Source organism: Aedes albopictus, chromosome 2 (assembly GCF_035046485.1).
Source record: "Aedes albopictus strain Foshan chromosome 2, AalbF5, whole genome shotgun sequence".
NCBI lineage: Eukaryota > Metazoa > Arthropoda > Insecta > Diptera > Culicidae > Aedes > Aedes albopictus.
In genome coordinates this window covers 281730074-281755062 of record NC_085137.1, presented here as the reverse complement: position 1 = coordinate 281755062, position 24989 = coordinate 281730074, and the positions used below count along the sequence as shown (strand labels likewise).

The following is a 24989-nucleotide window of genomic DNA, read 5'->3' as shown; positions in this document are numbered from 1 at the left end:
GTTGTCAAAAATTGTATGGGACCAAAAAAACATGAAATTTTTTTCGACAAAAAAAATACGCTATTCTACTAAAACCGGTGATTTAAGACCCTAAAGGGCCAAAAATGTGCTTAGATTTGCGATATCTCTACTCGTTTTTGAGTTGTTGAACAAAATAGGGTAAGTTTCCTTCGGAATCTGAAAAAAATGGTCAAAAATGCTGATTTTTCAGTCGTTTTTTGTCAATATCTTGGAAACGAGTGAAGATATCGCAAATCTAAGCACATTTTTGGCCCTATAGGGTCTTAAAATCACCGGTTTTAGTGGAATAGCGTATTTGTTTTGTCGAAAAAAATTTCATGTTTTTTTGGTCCCATACAATTTTTGACAACTTTAGGTCCCTTGAGGGACCACTTAGCCTTGAGATACGGACTTCAAATTTTGACACGATCATTTTTTAGCTAAAACGATCATTTTCCACTAACGAACTTATAACATTTCTAAATTTTGCAAAATAAGGGACGGCCTAGTGAGGAGCTGCCAGGCGGTGCCTACAAGGCTAAGTGGTGACTAACCCCGGAGACCGGCATTAATGCCGGTTAGTCGGATCCCAGCCAGGTGTCCGGAAAGCTGGGAAGGATGCGGGAATGAAACAGGGAGTTGCGACCATTGTTAGGCCCTTTGCAACCACAAAGTAGGACGGACCAAGGGGATGACCCCCTTGGACTACAGAGCGGAAGAGAAAGAAGAAAAAACCGCTAGATGGGCAGGAGCGTATGGACACGAAGCCAAGGAGACGTAGGAGAGGTGCCAATCGCGAGAAGAAGGACGCGCTCGTTATCAAGACCAAACAGTCTAAGTACTCGGACATCTTGAAGGCGATGCGAAGCGAAGTCAAGCTCGTGCATCTGGGAGCCGACGTGTGCAGCATTAGACGTACAGCCTGGATTCGCTGGTTGGGTCACGACTGCGCCCCAATTACCGAACCGTGTTCGCTGGTTGGAGCAACTGACAACTGATGCTCTAGACACACGAAAGTGATGAGAAATACGTCACGGAACACTAACATACTTGCATAAACGTTATGTATATAGGAGCTGCGAAGCAACGGTGGTCAGACGCCAAATTCATTCTGACATCGATTTTGACACTGACAGTGCTTTTTGTTGGGTTTTGCCCCAATCAGTGAACATCCAATCAGCGAGACAGTCCATCTAACGACCCTCCTGCGAACGAATCGGCACTGCACTTGTACGGGAGAAATGATCTTCGACCTCAAGCGCGGCAAGGAGCTCAAGCACGACAAGGAGTGCCAGGGCGCACCCTACAAAAGTCAGGGGGAAGAGGTTCTTGACGAAGGGGTCCAGGTGAGGGCTCTAATCTAGACGAGAACACCGAAGCGGAAGAGCTCGTCACGGCACTGCGGCAACAGTGCGAGATTTAAGTGACCACCGCAGCCGTTCGGCTACGAAAGGGCTCGGCAGGGACACATATAGCCTTGGTACAGCTACCTGTGGCGAACGCAAATAAGTCCGTTGTAGTACCGTTGTCTTGAACCAGGACACAAGTAATGGGACTGAAAAGGCCCTGATAGGAGAAAGCTGTGCAGGCGATGCGACGGCAAAGACCATAAGGCACAAGGCTGCACGAGTTAACTCATGTGTTTGATTTGTTCCGAGAAAGAAAAAAGTGCCATTAAGTGCAAAACCCAAGTAACCACGGTTGTGAAGCCTTATGGCATGCAGATATACGGTGTAGAGCAATCATTACATTACATGCAAATTTAATGTTGATTTAAAGTAGAAATGGGCAATTATAGAATTAAATAAAGATTATACTGGTATAATCTTGGTGAAGTCGCATAATCGACCATTTCCACTTTAAATCAACCTTAGGTGTCCATGCAAAGTAATGATTGCTCTAAATACGTACACTGAAAAATATTTTAACCCAGGGAAGAAGTTTAAAAAACTCAAATTTAGCTAAACAGTCTTTTAGTTTTTACTCAGCATTGGATTGTTTTCCCCCTCGCCCCACACGAATGTTGTCAAAAACGAAAAGAGAAGAACCGACACATGCGATGGTCTATAGAAACCCGAGGACTCTGGCCTCTCCCTACAAAAAAGTTAAACACTATGGGAAATTGTTCAAAATAATAGCAGTGTGAACAAATTGAATTTTTGCTCTGCCATGAATAAGAAAAAAAAAATTTCGCACGCTATTCGAACAGCATCCGTCAAGGTTATAAATAAGAATGCTATGAAAAAATAATAAACGGAAGGTCCGATTTGAGTCGTCTTAGTTATGTTCTGTTAGTTTTCACCCAAGGAAGGTTTATGAGCCACAAAATATGGACAAATCGAGAGTTTTTGAAAATCCATTCCTCATACCTACATTTTGAACGGGGACTTCGACTTGGCTTAAGACTTGAAACGTCAAAAAACGCAGTAGGCAAGACAAAGTTTGCCGGGGTAAGCTAGTTTTGTATGAAAATTGGATGTCACTGCTATTTGTATGAACACAGCTTGCATGTTTGATTTTAGCATTTGATATTCAAAGATGTTAATTTAAACGAAACAAATGCCTGGTGTAGGCATCACATCATTATGAATCAATCATTTGAAACAAGTACCGTAAACCGGGGTATCTATTATTGAAACAAACACAAACTTTTTTCATTGGATCAGTTTTGTTCATAATAAGTATTTAGCAATATATATTGTTTAGCTACTAAGTGACATGAAGGTCATGGAAATTGAGGTTTATAATTATATAAATTAATCCATTTTTCCTCAACTTGGCATGAATAATAGGCACAATATTAACACTCAATATGAAATCTCACATTTGAATTTCATAAACGAGAAGCATCAAATATTCTCAAATTTACACTGTAAGTAGATCAACTAGTTGTGTATCAGTGGTCAAAATTTGGAAAATATCAGGCTATTGTGCATGTCCAGAAAAGGCTTTAATTATCCGATAGCCAAATTTGAGCTGTTATATCTTCGGATTCCCTGCACCGAATGCAATGAAATTTTGATCATTTATGACTTATATAACGAGCTCTGAAAAACGTTGGACTTAACTTGAAATTATTAACAAGAGAAAAAGTTATTGCTTTTTTCACTTAAAATTTTCGATGCTTCGTTGAATTTCATGACGTTTTCTTCCAGCGATGGCTTCCGCGATACAGCAAACCGCTAAGTACCACACTAACACAGCAAGAAATCTGTCAATATTCACCTCATACACGTGAGTTTTTAGCGAAATGCTCTATTTGCATGAAAACAATCCACTCTCACAACTAACGGATGACCGTCGTCAAATATCAGTATTACCAACTGTCCGGCGACTGCTGTCATGTCTCTGTGTCGCCGAATCTGGCGCTGGGTCTTCGGCGCGGAACCCCAAAGGTGGGAATAAAATTTTGGGGTTTGCGCGCAATATAGCGATTTCATTTATTTTATTATTTTTAAGGAAATTGGTCTATTTTTAATATGCATCCCATTACTTTTTCAATTTATTGACGACAATTTAGTAACTTTCCTTCAAAACATATTTCAAGCCTAACTTTACCAAACACCGTATGTAACATTTAAAAACAAAAAAGATAGGGTAACCAATATAATTTGGACCCTCATATATATTGGACCCCCTTTGTCCTATTATCACAACTTACACAGGTTTAATGATGAGATGACGGAAATTTTTAGAATCATTCGCTAAATAAGATCGCTCTGCACGGGCAGCAATCATCTTGGCAATCATTTCCTCACTGGAAATATCCTTATTTGCCTTGAAATTATTTTTGCCAATCTCGTCATCCGTAGGAGTGTCGCATCATGTTTACAAAAAGAAATTGCGGTGCTGAGGAAACTTGCAGATGTAAACAAAAACGTTTATCATTCTAGCGCATTAATTTCGCAAAGTTCGTCTAATCAGCCTTTGTTAATCAAGTAATTAGGATGTGATCCAACATATTCAAGCGGCAAATTCTTCCAAAACAGTTTCAAACGAGTTTAAACACCGGATGTCCAAAATATATACTGAAGAGGGTCCAACATATATTGGGGTGTCCAAAACAGTGAAAACTGATGCTTCAAAAATCTGTTATTTTCATCAAATTTTCAGCCATAAATGACCTTGTGGGTATTTTTAACGGACAGTGGAGGCTTTTACGAACATACTAACATCACCATTATGTGTGAATACCCTCTGCATCTGTTTCATTTTGAATTAAATTCAAACCAATGTCCTCTAGGGGTCCATAATTCAACCGTTACCCTATTTTCACATGGAGCGCTGAATTTTGTTAAGGACTACTTGTATCACTTACCTTTGGGGATGATTTGTGAAAAATACCCGGCTTTTTCACGTTTCTGAAATGCTCAATGTATGAGTTGCTATTGGAACAGCGAACTTCCCCTTAGAGTTTCTCCGTTCGTGGATTATTTTTGATACGGTGTTTGGTAAAGTTAGGCTTGATTTATATTCAAGTCAATGAATTAACTACATCGGCTGTTTTCCTACTCTCCGCATCGACCAATGTGGCGCTAGCTTCTATGCGCGAAAAATCGCTAAAAGTAAATCGCAAAAATATTGTATGGCGAATAGCATCTAAAGGCAAATTTATCGAAGTGGAATACATTATTCGAAAAAATATTTGGTAGTGGTTGTGCACAATGGTGACCACTATTAAGCCTACCAAATATTTTTTCGGGAAAAGCTTTGTATTTATAGTAATTCAAGTTTAGATGCATTTCGCCATACAAAATTAAATTGATTTACTCCTGCTGATCAACTGTGGCTGCGCGCCAAGCGGGTAGTCCATTAGAGGGTATTAATATGAACTATAATTAGCATCTTGAATTTTGAAGCGATGTTGAAGTTTTAAATAACTTGGTGTTATATCAGAAAAATTATCTAATCGTTATAATTATCTTCCGTGTTAAGAATTTTAAGCTAAGTCAAAAGTTTTCCATAGCTTATTTTATAAGTCATAAATGGTGAAAATTTCATTGCATTCGGTTCATTGAATCCAGAGATATAACAGCTCAAAGTATGCTATCGGCTAATTATACCTTTTTCTAGACTCTTTATAACTTCATGCAGAATACGATCTTTTCCAAATTTTGACCACTGATACACAACTAGTTGATCTACTTACAGTGAATATTTGAGAATATTTGATGCTTCTTTCGAAAAGTTACAGCTAGTTGAACATTTTTTAGAAAGTGAAAATTTTGACTGTCCCGATCATTTTGTCTATCTCCTGTAACTTATATGGCAAATTGAATTTAAAACTTATTTATGACAAATATTGAAACTAACCTGAACGATATTGTGCTGGCAACCCAAGGGTGCTTTGATTATTACTAACTACTGGCTGTGCTGGTTTCTGTGTCAATGCTTTCTGTACCAAGCCGGTCAGATTGGCTAACTGTCTTTCCATGTGCTCAACTCGAATGCGGTGTAGATCCTCGGGCCTGGAAAATAAGAACCACACATATCCAGATCGTATCATTGTAAACACATCCATTAACCAAAGCATATCGAAATAAAACGTGGAGGTATGCACTCAGTATACACCTGCGATTGCTATTATTTTGTTCTTGAAAGCGAAAGTTTCAGCTGCAAACACATAAATCATCGTAGGTAGGTACCTGCTCTGGAAATTAAAAGTTTTACTCATATACACTTTCTATTTTAAATCACACTGTTTATGTCTTAATAGCCTTTTAATTAGAAACAGTGGAGAGTTAATGCAAAGCTTAACATCAACTGCATTTCACGCAAGGTAGTGATGGTGGGTTTGCCAGACAAACTGAGATGACTTAGGTTTATGTGCACACCCTCCCATGAAAAGCGTCATGTTCTACTAAGTTTGTCATCTATTCTTCGACATTCCTCATCATACGTTTTCTCAATGGGTATATCCATATATTACGCGTACGATAAAGCACCACAGCAACTAAAACTCTTGTTGTGGCTTCATATATGCCTGTTTGATACTCGAAGCTGAGAGCCACATTTGCTCCTAGTGCCCATCTTACTCAGTTTATCATAACGTGTTCAGCTGTCGAGTCGAAAAATCATGTATCTATTGTTTGAGCATTTAAAATGAAACGTAATATCTACCGATTGGGTTTGTTTACAACTATCGTTATTATAGCGCATTTCAACTTTGCTAAAAGTGGTCAAGCCAGTGAGTCACAATTGACAGCAAACAATGGATATACATATTTGAGAGATCTACCCCTGTCCCAATTGTTAAAACTACAAAAATCAGTTTGTGACTTATCTCAGTGCAGTTCACGGAACACTACTTTGTTATCATTAGAAAAACGAAATGAGATCGCAGGAACATTAAACCACGAGAGTTACGAAACGATAACAGCACTACCACTTACGGAAAGATTTAGCAGGTAATTTATTTAAATTAAACAACCTAAAACGTCACTTTTTTAGATTAATTACACACATTTCTTGGATTATAATGCTTGAAGGGCTGTTTGTAGTTCAGAAGGAATTCTTTGGCCTATCTTGATGCATTGGAAATTCCTTGCCTGAATCGCTCAAGAAACCGTTTTACTTCGATCGAGGTACGCAGTTGCGAAGGCATGACAATTCAAATGACAGTCACTGTAGAAAGTTTCTGCCAGGAATCGGTCAATAAGTTTCTTGAACTATTCCTTTTGAACACGAAACTGGGCTTAACAATAAATTGCAGATTGAAAAACAATTGCATAATGTTCATTATTCAACTCATTTGAGTTGCATTATGGGCATTATGCAACCCAAATGACATTCATGATGAAAATAAAATTTTTTATGCAATTCAGTGTCATAATTTAAATTTTATATAATTCATTTTGGTGTAATAATGGCCATTTTTTCCGAACTGGTTCATTATGCAACTGAAATGAGTTGCATAATGAAAAATAGTTGTATAATGTTCATAATGCAACTCATTTGAGTTGCATTATGAATATTATGCAACTCAAATGGGTTGTATTATGAAAAAAAATCATCGCATAAAATTTTGTATGGAACTCGTTGCAAAACTCGATTTTTTCAGCACTCTTCGTATTTATCCAACTCGGCAAGCCTCGTTGGATAAATGTACGACTCGTGCTGAAAAAATCAACTTTTTGCAACTCGTTACATAAATAACTAGTATGGAACTCGTTGCAATACTCTATTTTTCTAACACTCTTTGTATTCACGAGATTCACGAGAGCAGAAAAAATCATGATTTGCAACGAGGTGGAAACAAATTTTTTTTACAATTCTAAATAAACACCTCTTGAGCATTGTATAGATAGGGTTTTTGACCCCATTCTCGGCACTCCAGGTAAACAAAATTGTGCATTATCTAAATTCACAACGAAACAACCGTTTTTTTTTTCAATCAACTTATTTATGTTTATTTGTTCATTTGGTTTAACAATCATTTTATATATACATTGTAAGTGATACCGCTGTAGAAGCTATTCAGACTTTAGTACTTTTATCTTAGTTATTGCTAACTTGTTTGTTTCGATTATTTTTAAGAAATGTTTGTGCTGTGTGAACAATATAATGTTTTAATTTGTTGCCTTAACCTAATCTATCCTAAACCTTATCAAACAATATACATTATTTACAAAGGAATCCCATCTTACTGGTAGATGTTTCTAATGATTTGCCATTCTAAAAAAAGACACTACACCGTCTTCAGCCAGAGGCTTCACAGACTGAACATTACATACACGAGACAACGGACAACACACTTAACACCCAGTGGCCCAATGGAGAATTTTCCGTTTGACGAAAAGTTTTCCCCGACTGGAGCGGGAATCGAACCCGCACTCTGAGGCTTACGAAACGCCTAGACGACTGACGCCGCTAACCGCACGGCCACGAAGCCCACATTCTGAATGAATAGACCTGACTTGATGTTTTGATGCTATGTTTTCTAGCCTACTAGTAATTGGATCGAGACCAGCCAGCCGATGGACCTCAGTTGTTCTTGTGTGTGTTGGGAGCCTGAGGATCATTTTTAGGTAGGGGAGACTGGGGAGACTTGATCCCTTTTTCTTAATTTGCCTGTAACTTCAAGAAAAACACAAAACTTGATCCGTTTTTCTTACAGAATGGAAAGTAAACATCTATTGCAAGTTTATACACAACAGAAAGACTTTATTGTTAAAGTATTCAAAACTGTGTTTTGTGGAGGCATGTCTAATAATGTATTTTTCAAAAATGGGTCACAATTGGGTTGTTTAATGAACAAAATATTGCTACTATCTATATCCTAATAGAAAGCGCTCATTTTTCTGAGTATAACGTGATTTTATTGCATTCCAATACCTTTGTTTTGATGGTTAAACAAACAAAACAGTTTTTATTTTTGTGGATAGAATGACAGTTCAATCGATAAAATGACAGTTCATCCCGAACAAAAAAAAAATTCCCATACAAACTTTAAATGCATTTTAAAAATAGTTCCCAGGCACCAAAAATAATGAAATTTTGGATTTCGACTAATTTTTGGACGAAGATTCCGATTATGAAATAATCTGGATACCCCTAAAGAACCCAATTGATCCCCTTTTGAGCACATGGTTAATTTAAAAGTAAAATAACTCCAGAAGCTTCCTATTCATTTTCATTTTAAGTTTTCTTGTATTTTTGATGAATATGATGAATTTGAAATTATAAGATTTCCTTAAATTGTTAAGGTTATGCTGTATTTTGAAAATGGGGAGACTTGATCCCTATTTTTATGGTGTGTACTAAAATAATAATTATCTAACACGTTTTATCATTGAATATACTAGAATTCCGAGTAAATAGAGGCTTCCAAAAAGAATTTTATTTTTCACATGTATAATGTGCGTGTAATCCTCGAGGGATCAAGTCTCCCCATGTTACTGTTGTATATACCAAGCTGCATTATTTAAAATATTTATATAACAGACTTATTTGAATAAATACGTTTGATAGTATTTTATTTACACTATGTGTTGTAAAATTTTGACACGATTTGGTTCAATTTTTACAAAGTTATTGAGATTTTTCGGAATCGCCTAAAAGATTTCTGAAGGACTAAAAACAAACCATCAGTCATTAAAAAATAATGCAATTCACAATCAAAATCAATTGTTACCAAAACATTGTCGTCTGTCAAGATGTAGTTTTGGAAAAAAATATGCTAGAAGAAAACTGTTTTTGATTCCGAGAAAATATGGGGGGAACAAGTCTCCCCAGGGATCAAGTCTCCTCAGTCTCCCCTACTTATTTTGTATCACCTGTAGCTTCTTGATGTGTGTTCTGGCACAGCCCATCCACACTGGTGAACCATATATCAGCATCGGGAATACCACCTGTTTGTATACGGTGAGCTTGTTCGTTACGGAGACCTTCGAGCGACGATTGAGTATTGGGTACAGCTCATGGTAAGCTTCTTTAGCATGATGGTGCTTTTTATGACCCGGTCATCGATGTGCGAACGGTATAGGAGCTTCTTGTCCATCAGTAGACCATGGTAGCGAACATCTTCGACCCAGTCCACTTCGTTGCCAAGCACTTTGATGTTCGTGGTCGGCTTGAGGCGATCAGTGTTCCTATGCGGGAAGACGATAACTTGTGTTTTAGCGGGATTTACTCGGATCTTCCATGTGCTGAGGTAGTTTACGTAGGCATCAAGTCCTATCTGGAGTTTGTTTAATAGTGTTCGTATAACCAGTCTGGCGTAGCTTAACGCCGAATCATCAGCAAATAGAGATAGCGTGCCTTCGAAAGGAAGCAGTGGTATATCCGAGGTATACAAATTGTATAAGATTGGGCCCAGTATGCTACCCTGAGGCACTCCGGCAGGGATTGGATAGGAGTCCGAAAGAGTTCCGGAAACGCTGACTTGGGACGTTCTACCGCAAAGATAGTTGGAGATAATCTTGGCGAGGTAGATTGGGCAGTTTTGTTGCAGGAGTTTGTGCGTCAACCCGTCATGCCAGACATTATCGAAAGCTTTTTCGATGTCTAGCAGCGCCATGACCGTTGTTTTTGATAGTGCTTTCGATCGTTTGACCTGTTTTGTCACTCTTTGCAGCTGGTGGACCGTTGAATGACCACGCCGGAAACCGAACTGAACGTCCAGAAACACGTTGTTCTCCTCAGCATGGTCCAGGTGTCTACGGTATATGACCCTCTCAAACAGCTTACTGATTGACGAGAGTAGGCTGATGACCGGTAACTAGCCGGGCTCGTGGGATCCTTCCCCGGCTTCAGGATGGGTACCACCTTCGATAGCTTCCATGCGCTTGGGAAATATCCTAGTTCCAGACACCGGTTGAAGATTGGTGCCAGAACGTCGAACACCTTGGGCCCGAGATTCTTGAGAACAATGTTGAACAATCCATCGAAGCCTGGGGCTTCATGTTTCGCGTGAACTTGATGTGATTCTTCAATTCCGCTTCAGTAACCTTCTTGTCCTCCGGCAGATTGATGGGCTGGTTGGAGAGGTGGTTGACGCTGGCCGTTACTGACGGTTCCATCGGACTAGCCATGTCCCGACCCAGATTATGAGACGCTAGAAACTGTTTTGCAATAGTATTTGCTTTCTCTTTGGTTCCCTAAGTGGAGGCATTGGTTTTGGTTTAGTTTTAAGTACTTTAGCAAGTCGCCAGAAGGGTCTGGAGTAATTTGGCAAGTTTTAGATATCTTGATTGAACTGTTTGTTTTTATGTTTATCTAGTCTATTGGCTATGATTTTGTTAAGTTTTTTGTACAGTATTTTGCGAGATGGATTTTGCGTTCTCTGGAATTGCCTTCTTATGCAGTTTCTCAAGGATATGATACGTTTTGTCATGCTATCAATATTCGTGAACTTACTTGCTACTGCTGCTTTCGGGATGAACCGGGATTCCGCCTCCCCGATGACGTTGGTGAGCTCTCGTAGAACGCTGTCGACATCGTCCGTTGTCTCCAGAACCGGATTTTCGCAAGTCCGATTCTCAACGAAACGTTGCAGTTGATTCCATTTCGCACGATGATAGTTCTTCCTACGGTGCACTGGTCTTCGGTTGATTTCTTGTTCCACCGTGAGAACCACCGGGATGTGGTCAGACGACAGATCGGTGATGGCGTTTGGATTGGAGAGGTTGTCTGCCATATTGGTGATGACGATGTCCAAAGTGGAACCCACCCCAGCAGGTGAGTAGTAGGTGGGAGAATCCGGATGGAGAACGACGTAGTGTCCTGCCGGTAGATCCTCGGCCAGAACCACACCGTACCTATTGTTCCTCGCGTTGTCCCACAGCGAGTGCCGGGCATTCAAGTCGCCAGCCAGGATGAACCTACCTTGACGACGGGTTAGTTTTTGGAGTTCGTTCTTCAATCGATTTGTTGAGCCATCCGAGTACTTTGTTTGTAGTGGACAGTAGGCAGCGATAACTTCGATGGGTCCGTCAGGTGTTTGCAGTTCGATGCCTATCGCCTCGATGACAGTCAGGTGGTAATGCGGCAGCGCACGAAATTCGAGTCCCCTACGTATAGCAATGGACTACCCGCTTTGCGCGCAGCCACAGTTGATCAGCAGAAGTAAATCAACTTAATTTTGTATGGCGAAATGCATCTAAACTTGAATTACTTAAAATACAAAGCTTTTACCGAAAAAATATTTGGTAGGCTTAATAGTGGTCACCATTGTGCACAACCACTACCAACTATTTTTTTGAATAATGTGTTCCACTTTGAAGAATTTGCCTTTAGATGGTATTCGCCATACAATATTTTTGCGATTTACTTTTAGCGATTTTTCGCGCATAGAAGCTTGCGCCACATTGGTCGATGCGGAGAGTAGGAAAACAGACGATGTAGTTAATTCACAGAGAACAGACATCCAGGCTAGAACAAATTTCATTCGGAAAGTTGTGTAAGGATTTGAATCTTTACTTGAGTAAGGTTGCAAACCAATACACGATGACAACACTAACGCCACCAAACACCATATTGCCACAGTCAGTGGTGAATTGAAACATTTCAAGTGGTGAATTGAATTAGTATGGGAAATTAACCAATTGCAGCGCCACGCTATTGCCACTTGTGTTGCCGATTTCAAATGGCCGTTAAATTCCTTACACAGTTTCGGAACTGGACTTGGATGTCTGTTCTCTGTGGTTAATTCATTGCTACACCACCACCTTTTTGATCTCCAGGACGATCCAGCTTGCAGATGGAATGTTCCGACAAGTAGAAATTCACGGAAGGCTTTAGTTGGGTTTCCGTTAGGATTGTGACATCTATTCGGTTTGTTTGTAGAAAATCGATAAGTTCTAACTTTTTGGCCGCCAGAGAGCGGGCATTCCAGTTAAGGATGTTGACGGTGAATGCTGCTGCCGAGGAACATTTACATCATCTGCATCATCATCTTTTGCATTTCAGCAACGAGAGCAGCCAGGTGCGCGATCGTACTGGAAATTGATGCTGGAAAAGCCTCCGGATTGTGGTGGTAGCCGTGGTTGGTTGATTCTGGGCCGTCTTTCGGGTTATTCCACCGGAAACCGGGCGGAATATCAACAGACGGAGCCCTTGGTGGGGAATTCGTTCGATGCTAACCCGCGGATGGAGGCTGCGCATGAGCCGGTTTCATTCCAGATGCTGATAGTGGCAGCTCTGGAAATTCGTCGAGGTCGATGATGTTCTCCTTCTTTTTCTTCTGCTGGTTTAGCTGATTCCTTGCTGTTGCCTGCTTTCGGATTCGCTGGTACTCTTCAAGCTTGGGGCACCGCTTGTCCGTCGACATGTGAAGTTGGCACATCGGAACTCACAGGCGCCCTCTAGGACGCAGTTTTCTGTTCGGTGGTTTAGTGAACAGTAGTTGCATCTTGGCTTCATGTTGCAATTGCGGGTGCCATGGCCAGTGCCGGATTTAAGGGGGGGCCAGGGCCCCGGGCCCCCACAAAAACTCTCACTTCACTTCACAAAAAACTCTCACTTCAAACTTTAGAAAAAAAAGTGAAGCAAGAAAAAGAAAAAGTAGTACGAAGAAATTTTTTGAGTTGATTTCAAATTACTGTCTACTGGCAAGATGTGTGCGACGTGGTGTGATTATTCTGAGGAAGTCTGTCCAGCTATTTATGAAATTTTAAATTTTGTCTCCAAAACTCAAAAGAAAAATTACCGGAAATCCAGAAGTAAATCTTTGACTGAATTCTAGATGAACTCCAAAATTCTATCTCTGAATTTTTGATTTTAGAGTTTTGTGAACCTCCCCTAGAAATCGCGCAAAAACATTTTTTGTTAAGTGTTTATTCTATATGGTGATCGTCCAGCATCTTCTTCAGAGATTGCAGCAGGGATCCAGGGAATTTTCATTGAATTTCACAAAAGCGACATTTTTTTTTTAATTTCAGCTATAAACTCTTGTGGTTTTGCTATGAAGTCTAACACGAATTTCTACTAAATTTAGGATCTAATGCCGTGAATAAGCTCGTGAAATGCATTTTTTTTTGCTTTATATATATAAACTTCATTTATCATTGTTTTTACGTCAGAATATAAAATCCATAAATTTAGTAAATTTCAACAATATTCCTAGCTTATATACATACACATTAATAGCTTCATTAATAAATTTGTAAAATGAACATTTTTTTTTAAATTATATACATGTTAAATCGGCAAAAATATATTTTTTATATAAAGGGCCCCCACAACTCAGTGGCCCGGGCCCCCACAGTTGTAAATCCGGCCCTGGCCATGACCAAAGTTTAGGCACCTCATGCACTGCGTGACACTACGGTTGGGTCCCGCTCCCAGTGGACGATGCAGTCGTTAAGGACAGACTTGTTGGAATCCCAAAATGGCCGCCACAATTGCAGACTTCGGCACCTACTCACGATTTCGAGCGCACAAATCTCTTCGTAAACAAAACCAGCGCACCTGAGTTTTTTTTAAGCTTATTACAAGTGAGCAAGAACAGACTAATGTAATGCACTATTGTTTGAAGCTTGCTTCTTGAGATTTATGCGTCTGAAGTTTTGATGCACTGTTGAAGTGGCACTACCCTTCGCAAAATGTACCAGGTAGAGAGAGTCATGGTACATACGGTTTGGATTTCTCCGTTTGATGTTGAAGACTGCCAGCGGCTGCAGTTTGTAGTCGTCCTTCAACTCGCGCAGGATAAAATCCGTTTCCATTTGCGGCAGACCGCGAACGATGGCCTTAAACGGCTTCTCCGATGCTACATCCACAGACAAACAGACGTAACACTTCGAACATTTTTAGATTCAAATCATAGTCACGGAAACATATTCGCCCAATGCTAAAAGGCCTATGTTTGGTCGACCACCAACTAGGTGGCGGTAGTGAGCAAACGTCAAACTCGAACAAAAACGATGCGAGTGCCACGGTTGGGCAGTTGGCCAACTATCAAATTTTGAAAAAGACCGTTAAATCGGTGTACGATGTGAATTATCAGAGTGTTACGTCTGTTCGTCTGTGATTGTAACATTTGCATTTTTTGCCAATATTGAGTTAATACCGGGGATCATCTCCCAATCATCAGTAGTGGAGCGGACCTGGTGTGGTGGTTAGAACACTTGACTATCATGCCGAGGACCTGGGATCGAATCCCACTCCCGACAAACTCGCAAAATGTGAGTTCTTCCTTCGGAAGGGAAGTAAAGCGTGGGTCCCGAGATGAACTAGCCTAGGGCTAAAAATCTCGTTAATACAGATAAAAAAAAAATCAGTACTTTCATCCACCCAAATGAACTTTTTATGTTTGTTCTGCAAAATGTGAAACAAATACCGTTTGTCGTTTTGTCTCTTTGGCTAAAATTTATGAATGTAACCGCATAACAGTCACACTGGAAATACAAACTGGTGTCAAAGCGTAATATCAATCATATTTTGGTCTGATTATTTTTTTAACTATTCGTCCAGCATACAAGAAGAGCTGTACAAAATTTCATTGCAAAAGGATGAATTTTAAATTATTGACAAATTTTTGAAATTTCGTATCGTCTCCATACTAGCGCATGTTGCAAACTTTGAACTCCATTTTGTACAATGCCTACTTTTGTCGAATGTGACTGTTATGCAGTTATGGGCAGTGCAGTTCAGAAGGAATTTTCAGCCTATCTTGATGAATGGGAAATTCCTTGCCTGAATCGCCCAAGAAACCGTGTTTTTTTTTCAATCGCAGTATGCAGTTGCGAAGAAATGACAATTCAAATTGCAGTCATCGTAGAAACAGAGTTTCCTGTTGCTCATGTGTACATAAATGTGACAGCGAGCCTCCCACCAAATTGTCTCCCAGCTCTTCAAAATCGCAGTGTGCAGCGCTGCTAGGAGGCACACGAAAATCTGGTGGGTGCAACCGGCTGCGATGCGGCCATGTTTTTGAAGTCATCATCTGTTTTAGGTCAAACATTTGATTTAGGCGTAGTTTACGAATGATATTTTTTCTTTAACAAAAAAGTTCTTTGCATCCCCAATTGCGGCCTAATTTGAACACGTTTTTATTTATTGTAACATATTTCAGCTAAGAGAATTAGATTTTTTCATGATTCTCCTAGTATTTTCGAAAAATTTCTTTTTTGTTGTGGAAAATATTACGCGCTTTTCAAGAGTTGGTCCAGAAAAGTGTACTGTTTACAAACTTTTGCTGTCAAAATGGGGTTCAACGCACAATGGGGTTCAGAGATGTTGGCTCGCTTTTTTACTGTGGGGTAGTATTCGGATGACAAGTGGCTGGGTGGGTGCGAGCTAGGCACATAGCTCCCGGGGAGCTCGTCTCATGCGCTGCGTGAGCTGTTGGTATCTAAGGTGAAAAACAACTTCTTGGTAACGAAGAACCTCAACAACTTTTTTCCGTACACAACACAAGTGTCTATGTCTGGTTGGTCTATGCGATACGACTAGGGACTCCCAATGCAAAGGTTAAGGCTTCAATTCTCGTTCGTTTAGGAAGTTTTTGTCATGAAATTTTCTAATTTAATCAGCGCATGAGACGAAGCTCATGAGACACATCTTGAGAAAAATGAGGCGCACAACTTTCAGTCTCAAAATGTACAGTGCTCCTGGGAGCTCGCTTGCAATGTGGCTCCCGCACATGGGACTACAGCACGTGTACATCAACTCTGCGTAGAAAGTTTCTACCAGGAATAAGGCAATCCATGAGACAGATGCGATCAGTGGATTTTTTTTGTTTGCCATGTATTTTTGACATCCGATGATCGTGGTGACGGTTGAACACAAAGGAATTTGTTAAGCACCGACGACACTTGACGAAACTTTGTTAAGTACTACTCACACTGTGATTACATTTTTGGCTGTCACCCCATCGCGAAAAGTCGTCATGGATTGCCTTATCGCTCAAGAAATTTCTTGAGCGATTCCTTTCGAACACGAAACTGGTCTATACCCAAGTAACATTTTAAGTTTTGTTCGGCTCTACAAGAGATCTTCATGACCAATTTTATAAAACTCGCAATAAAACTGATTTATACATCAAAACCTCTTGATAACCTCTTTAAGAGCATCTTCCGGCTAAGTGGACCACTCTCGGAGAGGTTTTGCAAACCACAACGAAGCCACACCTTGAATTTTCAAGAGCACACATCTGAGGAACCAAAAGACGGATTGCGCTGAAAAGTTGATCGATTGGTGACCCACTGGTGGTGACCAATCGATCAACTTTTCAGCGCAAACCAACCCTCGGTTCTTTAGATTTGTGCTTTTGAAAATTCGAAGTGTGGCTTCGTTATATATTCACCTTAAGAGTAGCAATAAAACCGTTTTAAAACCTAGTAGAAAAATTTCCCATTCTCGATTGTTGTTTTTTTTTTTCAACAAAAAGTATGACAGCTCAAGATGCAGAGTAGCTTCTTCGATGGCACGTAAAGTTCAGGACGATACATCATTCGTAAGTAGAAGCGGTCATTTCAAAGTAATATTTTAGTTGTTATTGTGTTGGTAGGGTTATGCGCATTCAATTTTACCGTGAATATTGGGGTTGCAGAAGCATAAAATTAATGCGCTTTAAAAATAGTGAATATTATCATCTTAGAATGAAATAAATCAATTTGTTTATTTAGTAAAACTATCGCGAATCACAAGAAAACTCAGCAGAGAGAGTTTATTTATGTGAGCATGTTATGGAAATGGTGGCAAACTATCAATTCATTGCTATTTTGAGCAAAATTAACTATTTTCCATTCACGTTAGCTAATTCTTCAATATGGCGACAACCATAATCAGCAAAAATAAAACGAAAGCAAGTTTACTTTTATGATGACCGCAATAAACCCAGAAATGTCGTAGTTCTGCTTTTCCACCAACAGATGTCGTTACTAATCGAACGGATCGCCATCTGTTGAGAGTTTTAACAGTTTTATTGTGGTAATACCAGAAGGTTTACAAATCGGAAAGTTTTGTTTACTCTTTAAATCTGTCTTTAATGATATCTTCAAGTATACTATAAAACATTTTATCAATGGTTTTCATAAAATTAGTCATAAAACTGCGAGTTTTAATTATTTCTGTAATAAAACCCTAATAAAAATCAAACAAAACCAATCAGCAATGAAATTGTTACTTGGGTAGACACTACCCAAGTAACCACGAAGCCGTATATAAGTGCACCAATTTTGCCATATATTGATAATTAAAATTGTGAATATAATGCTGCATTACTTTAAACACCTCATTGAAGCAATATTAAAGTCGAAAAGGGCCCCACTAAAATCCAATTAGTGCCACATATTGCAGCACGCTGACAGCCATTGCTAAAGTAACATAAATGCATGTGCTGTACATTTGCATTTGCACATGCTTGATACGTGCAACTAGAAAAACCAAAACAAAAATCTATTTTTAGCACCGGTTTCGTTATCAACGGTACTGATGCCCACATGAATGTTTTGACCATCATTTTTTTGTCGCCGGGTCGGGAGTCGAACCAGAAGTGTTGAAGACCGCTAGATGAGTTCCATACGCGCTGGTGCTTTGGACCGTTTCTGCTGCAGTGATAACAACAGATATTTCATTAACTTAACCCTTTGGATCCGGATTTTTTTGCCAGTGCTGCCGCAACCGCGCTGGTATGGAACACGTTTTTTATGCTCGGTTTCATCGCTGGGGTCATATTTACCCCTTCGGCTCCAAAGGGTTAAAGGAAACTGTTCTTCTGTCTCAATCATTGCAGTAGAGGGCAAAACGACTATGTCATATGTTATAGAATACAGTAATTTATCACAATCTGATAAATCTATATGTATAAAAATGAGTTTGAAGTCCCTTTGAGGCAACAAAACTCAAGAATGGATCAACCGATCAGAATGACCCTTGCATGGTTCGATTCGTATTCATGGCGGTTGTGTTTATATACAGAAAAAGTTACGAAAATCAACTAGAAAAGTAAGAAAATTGAAAAGGTACTGATTTTTCATGAGCTGGGAAGGAAATCAACACGATCGAGATGAAACCGATCTAGAGTGCGGTGATATTTTGAGCTCAACAGTTGTCCAACCACCACAAAATGGCAAGACAAAGTTTGCTGGGACAGCTAGTTACTGATAAATACATAATGCATTTTCGAAGACATTTAATCAATTAAAATTAAATTAAAAGCACGATTAAAACACCCTTCGCTTCGCATACTGCTCATATGCTAATTGTGGTTTCCATCATTATTGGCATGTGATAGCAGCCTACAGAAAAGAGAAAAGGTCATCTCTAAAAAGGTTTTACTGTCGTCGATCGGTGGCTCAAACGGGGAATCAGTTGGCCGAGAGTCGAACCAGAAACGTTGAAGACCGCTTGAGTTGATCGTAAAGTTGTTCAATCTTCTTGATTTCATTTGTTTACCATTAGAGTCAAGCTTTTATAATTGTATTGTTAGAGCAAACTTTGCTAGTTTGTGCATTGCATTTGTTCAGTTTTTGCAGTGTTGAATTATTGAAGTATCTTATATCACCATTTAATGAACCCTAATGTAAAGAAAAATGCAATGCATCATTACATTGATAATGCCAATCTAAAGGATTATTGCATGACAAGTGTGGAATTACTGCATATCGCATTGCAAAGGTTGATATTCAGTCTAATTCGTGCAATGATATAATGCTTGTGGTTACTTGGGTAGCAACACACAAGCCACACACCAGAAAATCAGGAGCAAGCTAGGGTAAACTGACCAGAAAGTTGGTACCAAAACTCGACGTACCAAAAACGATGATGGTTAGGGCGGCGATACCGAATTTAACTTGATCAACAACTCGAGCTTCTACGTTAAGAACTTGAAAAACTGTACGGTTTGCTTGGTCCAAATTACGTATCTAAAACACCTGGGAATTCTTAACCGGAAGCAAGATGATACTGATGAAAATTGTCACATTTTGGTGAATATTTTTTGCCATTGCCAACTCCCAATTGCCACAAATATTAGAACGGCCAGGCCTGACTAATGGGTTGGAAGATAATTCAAAAAACTTAAGGCAATCAGGTTATTCACTAATGAATAACACGATTGACAACCCTTTTTGAATAGAATCAAGGAAGAAACGGGGGCAATTGTAACAATCGTTTTGTTTTAGGGGAATGGTGTATGAACATAAAATCGTTGGGAGTGGTGCTGCTAAGAAGGTTAATGCACACTCCGTTATAGTTGGCGTCCGTTCTCCTGGGATGGGGCACAGGTATTTCTCAATGTGCCCTGGCTTTAAAGCTCAATTCTGATTTGATGTGAAAATAGGTTTTGAAGCAGCGGCAGAAATTACTTCTGCTTACGCGACGATAGCCCGAGAACTTGTGTCAGTTTCGTATTTACGCTGTGCCATACCTACCTGATCAAACAACAAAGTTGGTTTATACGAGTGCATGCTCACACGTGGGTTCCCTTGAAGCATGTACTTGTGCAGCTAGAAAATATCATTCTCGTGTATTTTTATAATTGCAAAAAATGTACATGCAACTCGTAGCAAAACTCGATTTTTTCATCACTCGTCGTATTTATCCGAATTGGCAAGCCTCGTAGGATAAATGTACGACTCGTGCTGGAAAATCATTATTTTGCAAGTTGTTGCATTTATAATTATTATAACAACTTAATTTGGATAAATATGTTTGATCAGCTCTGTGTCACCTCACTTCAAAAAAAAACAAAGTTTAAAATCGGTCAACTATTTCAGCTATATCAGCTCGTTTGCATCATTCAGCAACGTGTACACTGGCAAACGTCAAAGCTATCGAACACTAGCGCCTCTGGTGGAAGGATCGCGAAAATCAAATGGAGTTTGAATTGATCGTTAAATGCATGTGCCTAGCTGTTTTGAAGAGTGTTACGCCTGTTTGTCTGTGTTTTCACGTTGAGAATAAAAAAACATGTGAAAGTTTCATAATGATCGCAGAAGTTTTCAAGTCATAGAAAATTATCATAGTTTTACGTAGGAATCGAATTTGTAAATCTCAGATTTCATTTTCTCAATGCCTACTTTTTACAGATGGAAATATCGTGCGATTCACGGCAGTACAAGACCATCAAGTATCACAATATTCAGAGTTGCACTATATCGATATAGTATATAATAGTATTTTATATGCGGAAGCTCTTTTTGTAAAATAGCGTGAATGCTATGTAATTATATTAAATATTCACGGCACCACCTCACATAGCTTACAGACAGGACCGCACGTTGACATCACAACTTTGCAGCACAGCTGGCGTACCGTCTTGGGTATTAAACTTGTTCACATATTCAGAGCAAATGGATTGAAATCAAGTCATGGTTGTGCTAATTGCGTTGGCTGTAAAGTTTTACTCGAACTCTTTTTGGTGCGCACAACCATTCATAATCTAAGCAACAACGGTTCATTTGGTATTCGCGTAATGAAATTAGGTCAAGGTTTTTTCTTTGAGAGCTGGTTGCACTTCAGAGCTAGCAGAGAAAAAGTTTATTTTTAATATTGATTTCGTTCTTTTTAAATCATAGGTGCTCTATTGAAGCTGTATGTATTGCACGTATATAGTACAAGTATTGACATTCATTGTCTTATGTATTGCCGTGTCTGCATAGGGGTAGGCGGGACATAATGAGCAGGTGGGGCATAATGAGCACCTTGTATTTTCACTGTAAATCTTCAAATTAACAAAACAAATTGCTTGATTGTAGCCCAATTATCTAAAATCCAATGAGTTGATGACAAAATATTAGTCAAAAAATCTGTTTACCTAGAAAAATTAATCAAAATGCGTAAAGTGGTCATGTACTGGGAAATAATTATAAGAATCAGGTGACCTAAAATAAGGTTTTGGGAATCGAAATCACAACTTACTGTGCATCTATCGATTTTCTTGATATTCCATACGCCAATGAAATGTATTTGTAACACTTTTCAACTATTTGTATAATTATTTTGTTGTAAAAATATGCTTCAAAGAGTTGGTAGTAGGGTGGGGCAAAATGAGCAACTGGTGAAAAAATAATGAAAATGGTAAACATCTTCAACAAACGAATTTTAATTATGGTTTTCTCTGTTTTGATGCATATAGTAAGGTTTTGTCTGTAACTTTCAATTTATTAGCTTGAAAATTTCAGTATCTGTATATTATCACCGTTTAAAAATTCTTCAATAGAAGACTCCTTGAAGCCCCACAGTTCCCTACAAATTAAACCCCGTAATCCCTTCAAAATTTGATTGATTGTTGACGGTATGCTTTATCATTAGCAAGAATAGTCAATAAGCATTTGATTGTGTGCAGAACTGGTATTGATCATCCTGCCCCACCTAGGGTGCTCATTATGCCCCACCCTCAAAACGCAACTCGCGATTTTATACGTTTTTAAAAACGTAAAATTTTACAACATATATAACTTTATTCGGAATTTCAACGATTAGCTTTTGTCAGTTAAGGTACAAATGAGGATTGAACGTTAAAATTACACATTGGTTGCACTTAATTTACTGGATTTAGTGGCAAAATGCTTAGGCTGCTCATTATGCCCCGCCTACCCCTAGTTGTTCCATGTTCTATGAGAATCCATATTAACAAGGGACAACTTTACTGCACACGGCAGTATAAACCATTAAAGTTGTATAAAAGCGTCACTGTTGTGTATAAGCATGGGATGCGGTTATATAAGAAATATATTGTGGATTTACCGGCTACTTGTATACCACCGCTCACTCAAGTAGTCTTCCAAAGTAGCCGTTTTATAAAAAGGGGAACATGAAAATGAGCTTTAACATTTTTAGTAAATGCGTGATTCATCGTTGCCACCAGCTACTCAATGACATTCTTTTTTGACAATAAAATAGACTTCAATATGAAAACAGCTACTTAAGTAACCGGTGAAAACAAATAGCCGGTAAATCCACAATAATAAATGGAGAAACTCACTTTCCTTTACATTGTGGATTATCCGGCTACTTGTATTCAACCGGTTGCTTCAGCATGGCCTCCAAAGCAGCCGTTTTATAAAAAGAGTAACTTAAAATGGTTATTTATGTAACGAGTTGCAAAAAGTTGATTTTTTCAGCACGAGTCGTACATGTATCCAACGAGGTTTGCCGAGTTGGATAAATACGAAGAGTGCTGAAAAAACGAATTTTGAAACGAGTTCCATACAAAGTTTTATGCAATGATTTTTTCATAATGCAACTCATTTGGGTTGCATAATGTTCATAATGCAACTCAAATGAGTTGCATTATGAACATTATACAACTATTTTTCATTATGCAACTCATTTCAGTTGCATAATGAACCAGTTCGGAAAAATTGGCCATTATGAGACCAAAATGAGTTAGATTAAATATAAATTATGATACTGAATTGCATAAAGGTAAATTTTACGTTTCTGCAATGAAATAAGCGTGGGTATCATAATTCCTTCACAAGACGCGATGCGAGACAAGACATAACACTTATCGTTCTTACAATCGTCAAGGATTTAAAAAAATACCTTAAGGTTATTTCTGTCTTTTAATTTTCTGTCGACCGGTTTCGGGCGTGATGTTGCCCATCTTCGGGACAATGTCCGACTGGTTACGCTGTCGTACGATGTTCGTACTCGGCCGCAGAAGAGAATTGGTTTATATGATGGTGGTGTCGACCGTCAACCAAATCGATTAAATGTACGACAAGCCTCGTTGGATAAATGTACGACTCGTGCTGAAAAAATCATAATTTTGCAACTTGTTGCATGAATAACTATTATGCAATTCAGTATCATAATTTATATTTAATCTAACTCATTTTGGTCTCATAATGGCCAATTTTTCCGAACTGGTTCATTATGCAACTGAAATGAGTTGCATAATGAAAAATAGTTGTATAATGTTCATAATGCAACTCATTTGAGTTGCATTATGAACATTATGCAACCCAAATGAGTTGCATTATGAAAAAATCATTGCATAAAACTTTGTATGGAACTCGTTTCAAAATTCGTTTTTTCAGCACTCTTCGTATTTATCCAACTCGGCAAGCCTCGTTGGATAAATGTACGACTCGTGCTGAAAAAATCAACTTTTTGCAACTCGTTACATAAATAACTATCTCATCATACAAACATTCAGCTCATTACTACAAATCTAGTACTTACTACACCGAACGTGCCCCATTACTGAAAACTATCGTTAAGTTCGATATTTTCTTGTTACACAAGAACCTTCCAGGAGGAAGAATATTCGGACGTCCAAGCCTACCATCGAAAGATGTTTGATCAAGTACGTAGGTACTGTAGGTCCTTCAGCACGAAACAGTGAATTTCAAGCTCATTGGGACGTTGTACCGGCGCTTTCTAGTTGATTTTCCGGTTCTATTCTGCAGAACAATGATCAATGAATGTGACCAACATCAACATGCACAATCAGTGGATGCAATTGAATAGTTTTAATTTTCACATTCTTGGGGAAACAAAACTGGTAGCGGTAGGTACTGCTTAAGGAGAAACTTCAGAGACTACAAACATGGCTGCCACAATGGCCGACTTGGTCCCCTACTCACGTTTTCAAGAGCACCAATCTTGAAAATTCGTTAACAAATGCTCTCGATTTGGAAAAGCTGCTTCTTTTTGCAAGTGAGCAAAGCCAGGATAAACAAGTGCGACTTGGTTCGATGCTTTGTTCGTCAGATTTGTGCCTCTAAAGTTTGTATGCGAAATTGCAATGGGATTTCTTGATGTTTTGAGCAAATCAAATTGATGCATATTCAAAAATAGTAGTTGCACAACGAAACTTAGAAAGTTGGTGGACTACCGTTTCCATAACCATTAGGGATCCTGAGAGGACCAAATTCTTCACAAGGTTTAACCTGGTTTAACACCTGAGTGGGGGTGAAGAAATCGTCCCTAAACCACGTAAGATTTTCAAGAGGCTTCCTGGTTTCTTGGAGGTTTAGCTGAAGTCTACGTCCATACGTGAACAACTTTTTCCTAGATATTGGATAGACAGTTTTTTGGCTAGCGGAGTTCTATTTTGTGTGGGATACAAATTTGTTTAAAGAGTCGCAAAGATCTGACTTCCCTGGTTATAGGTAATATAATAAAAATGTGTATTTTTTTTCTATTTCAGGAGAAGCTCTATAGAACCATGGGACTCGAGGCCAAGTAAAATTCAATCTATATTTCAAATTAGTGTTACCGCCTTGGCATTTTTGGCTTTTGCTAGTTATCTATTATGTATGATTGTTCAAGCAATCAAAAGTAAAGGTGAGTATAAATAGTATAAAGTATTGCATAGCATTTTCAACGAGCTCTATAATAATAATAATGATGTTCATTTTAGGGACTACTTATTTTCATCCAACAATAACATCAAGTGCAACGTTATCAAATGCTGTAAAAAAACGAAGACCATTAGGCAGGAAAAGACGTAATGTAGCAAATGGAAATATAACAACAATCGAGGGCAACCTACATGCTGGACCGGACCCGGAGGAAATCTATTCATATCTATTAATAATGTCTAATGCTTATGTAAAATTTAATGCAATTGATAAATAGTAGTAATTTTT

General features: G+C 38.8%; 1 protein-coding gene and 1 long non-coding RNA gene across 11 annotated transcripts in view; one reads left to right on the top strand and one right to left on the bottom strand.

The window, feature by feature from the left end:
• LOC109414982 (coiled-coil domain-containing protein AGAP005037) overlaps positions 1–24989 on the bottom strand; it is a 220891-nt gene that overhangs the window by 96570 nt on the left and 99332 nt on the right. For all 10 annotated transcript variants that reach the window (XM_062851940.1, XM_062851939.1, XM_062851938.1 and 7 more), the window contains exon 13: positions 5314–5468. In XM_062851940.1, the coding sequence (XP_062707924.1) occupies positions 5314–5468 (155 nt within the window). The remainder of the gene's footprint in view (positions 1–5313; positions 5469–24989) is intronic.
• On the top strand, positions 5683–24986 carry LOC115266619 (uncharacterized). The gene is made up of 3 exons (XR_003897340.2): positions 5683–6407; positions 24548–24684; positions 24761–24986. It is a non-coding gene; the product is annotated as an uncharacterized LOC115266619 (long non-coding RNA).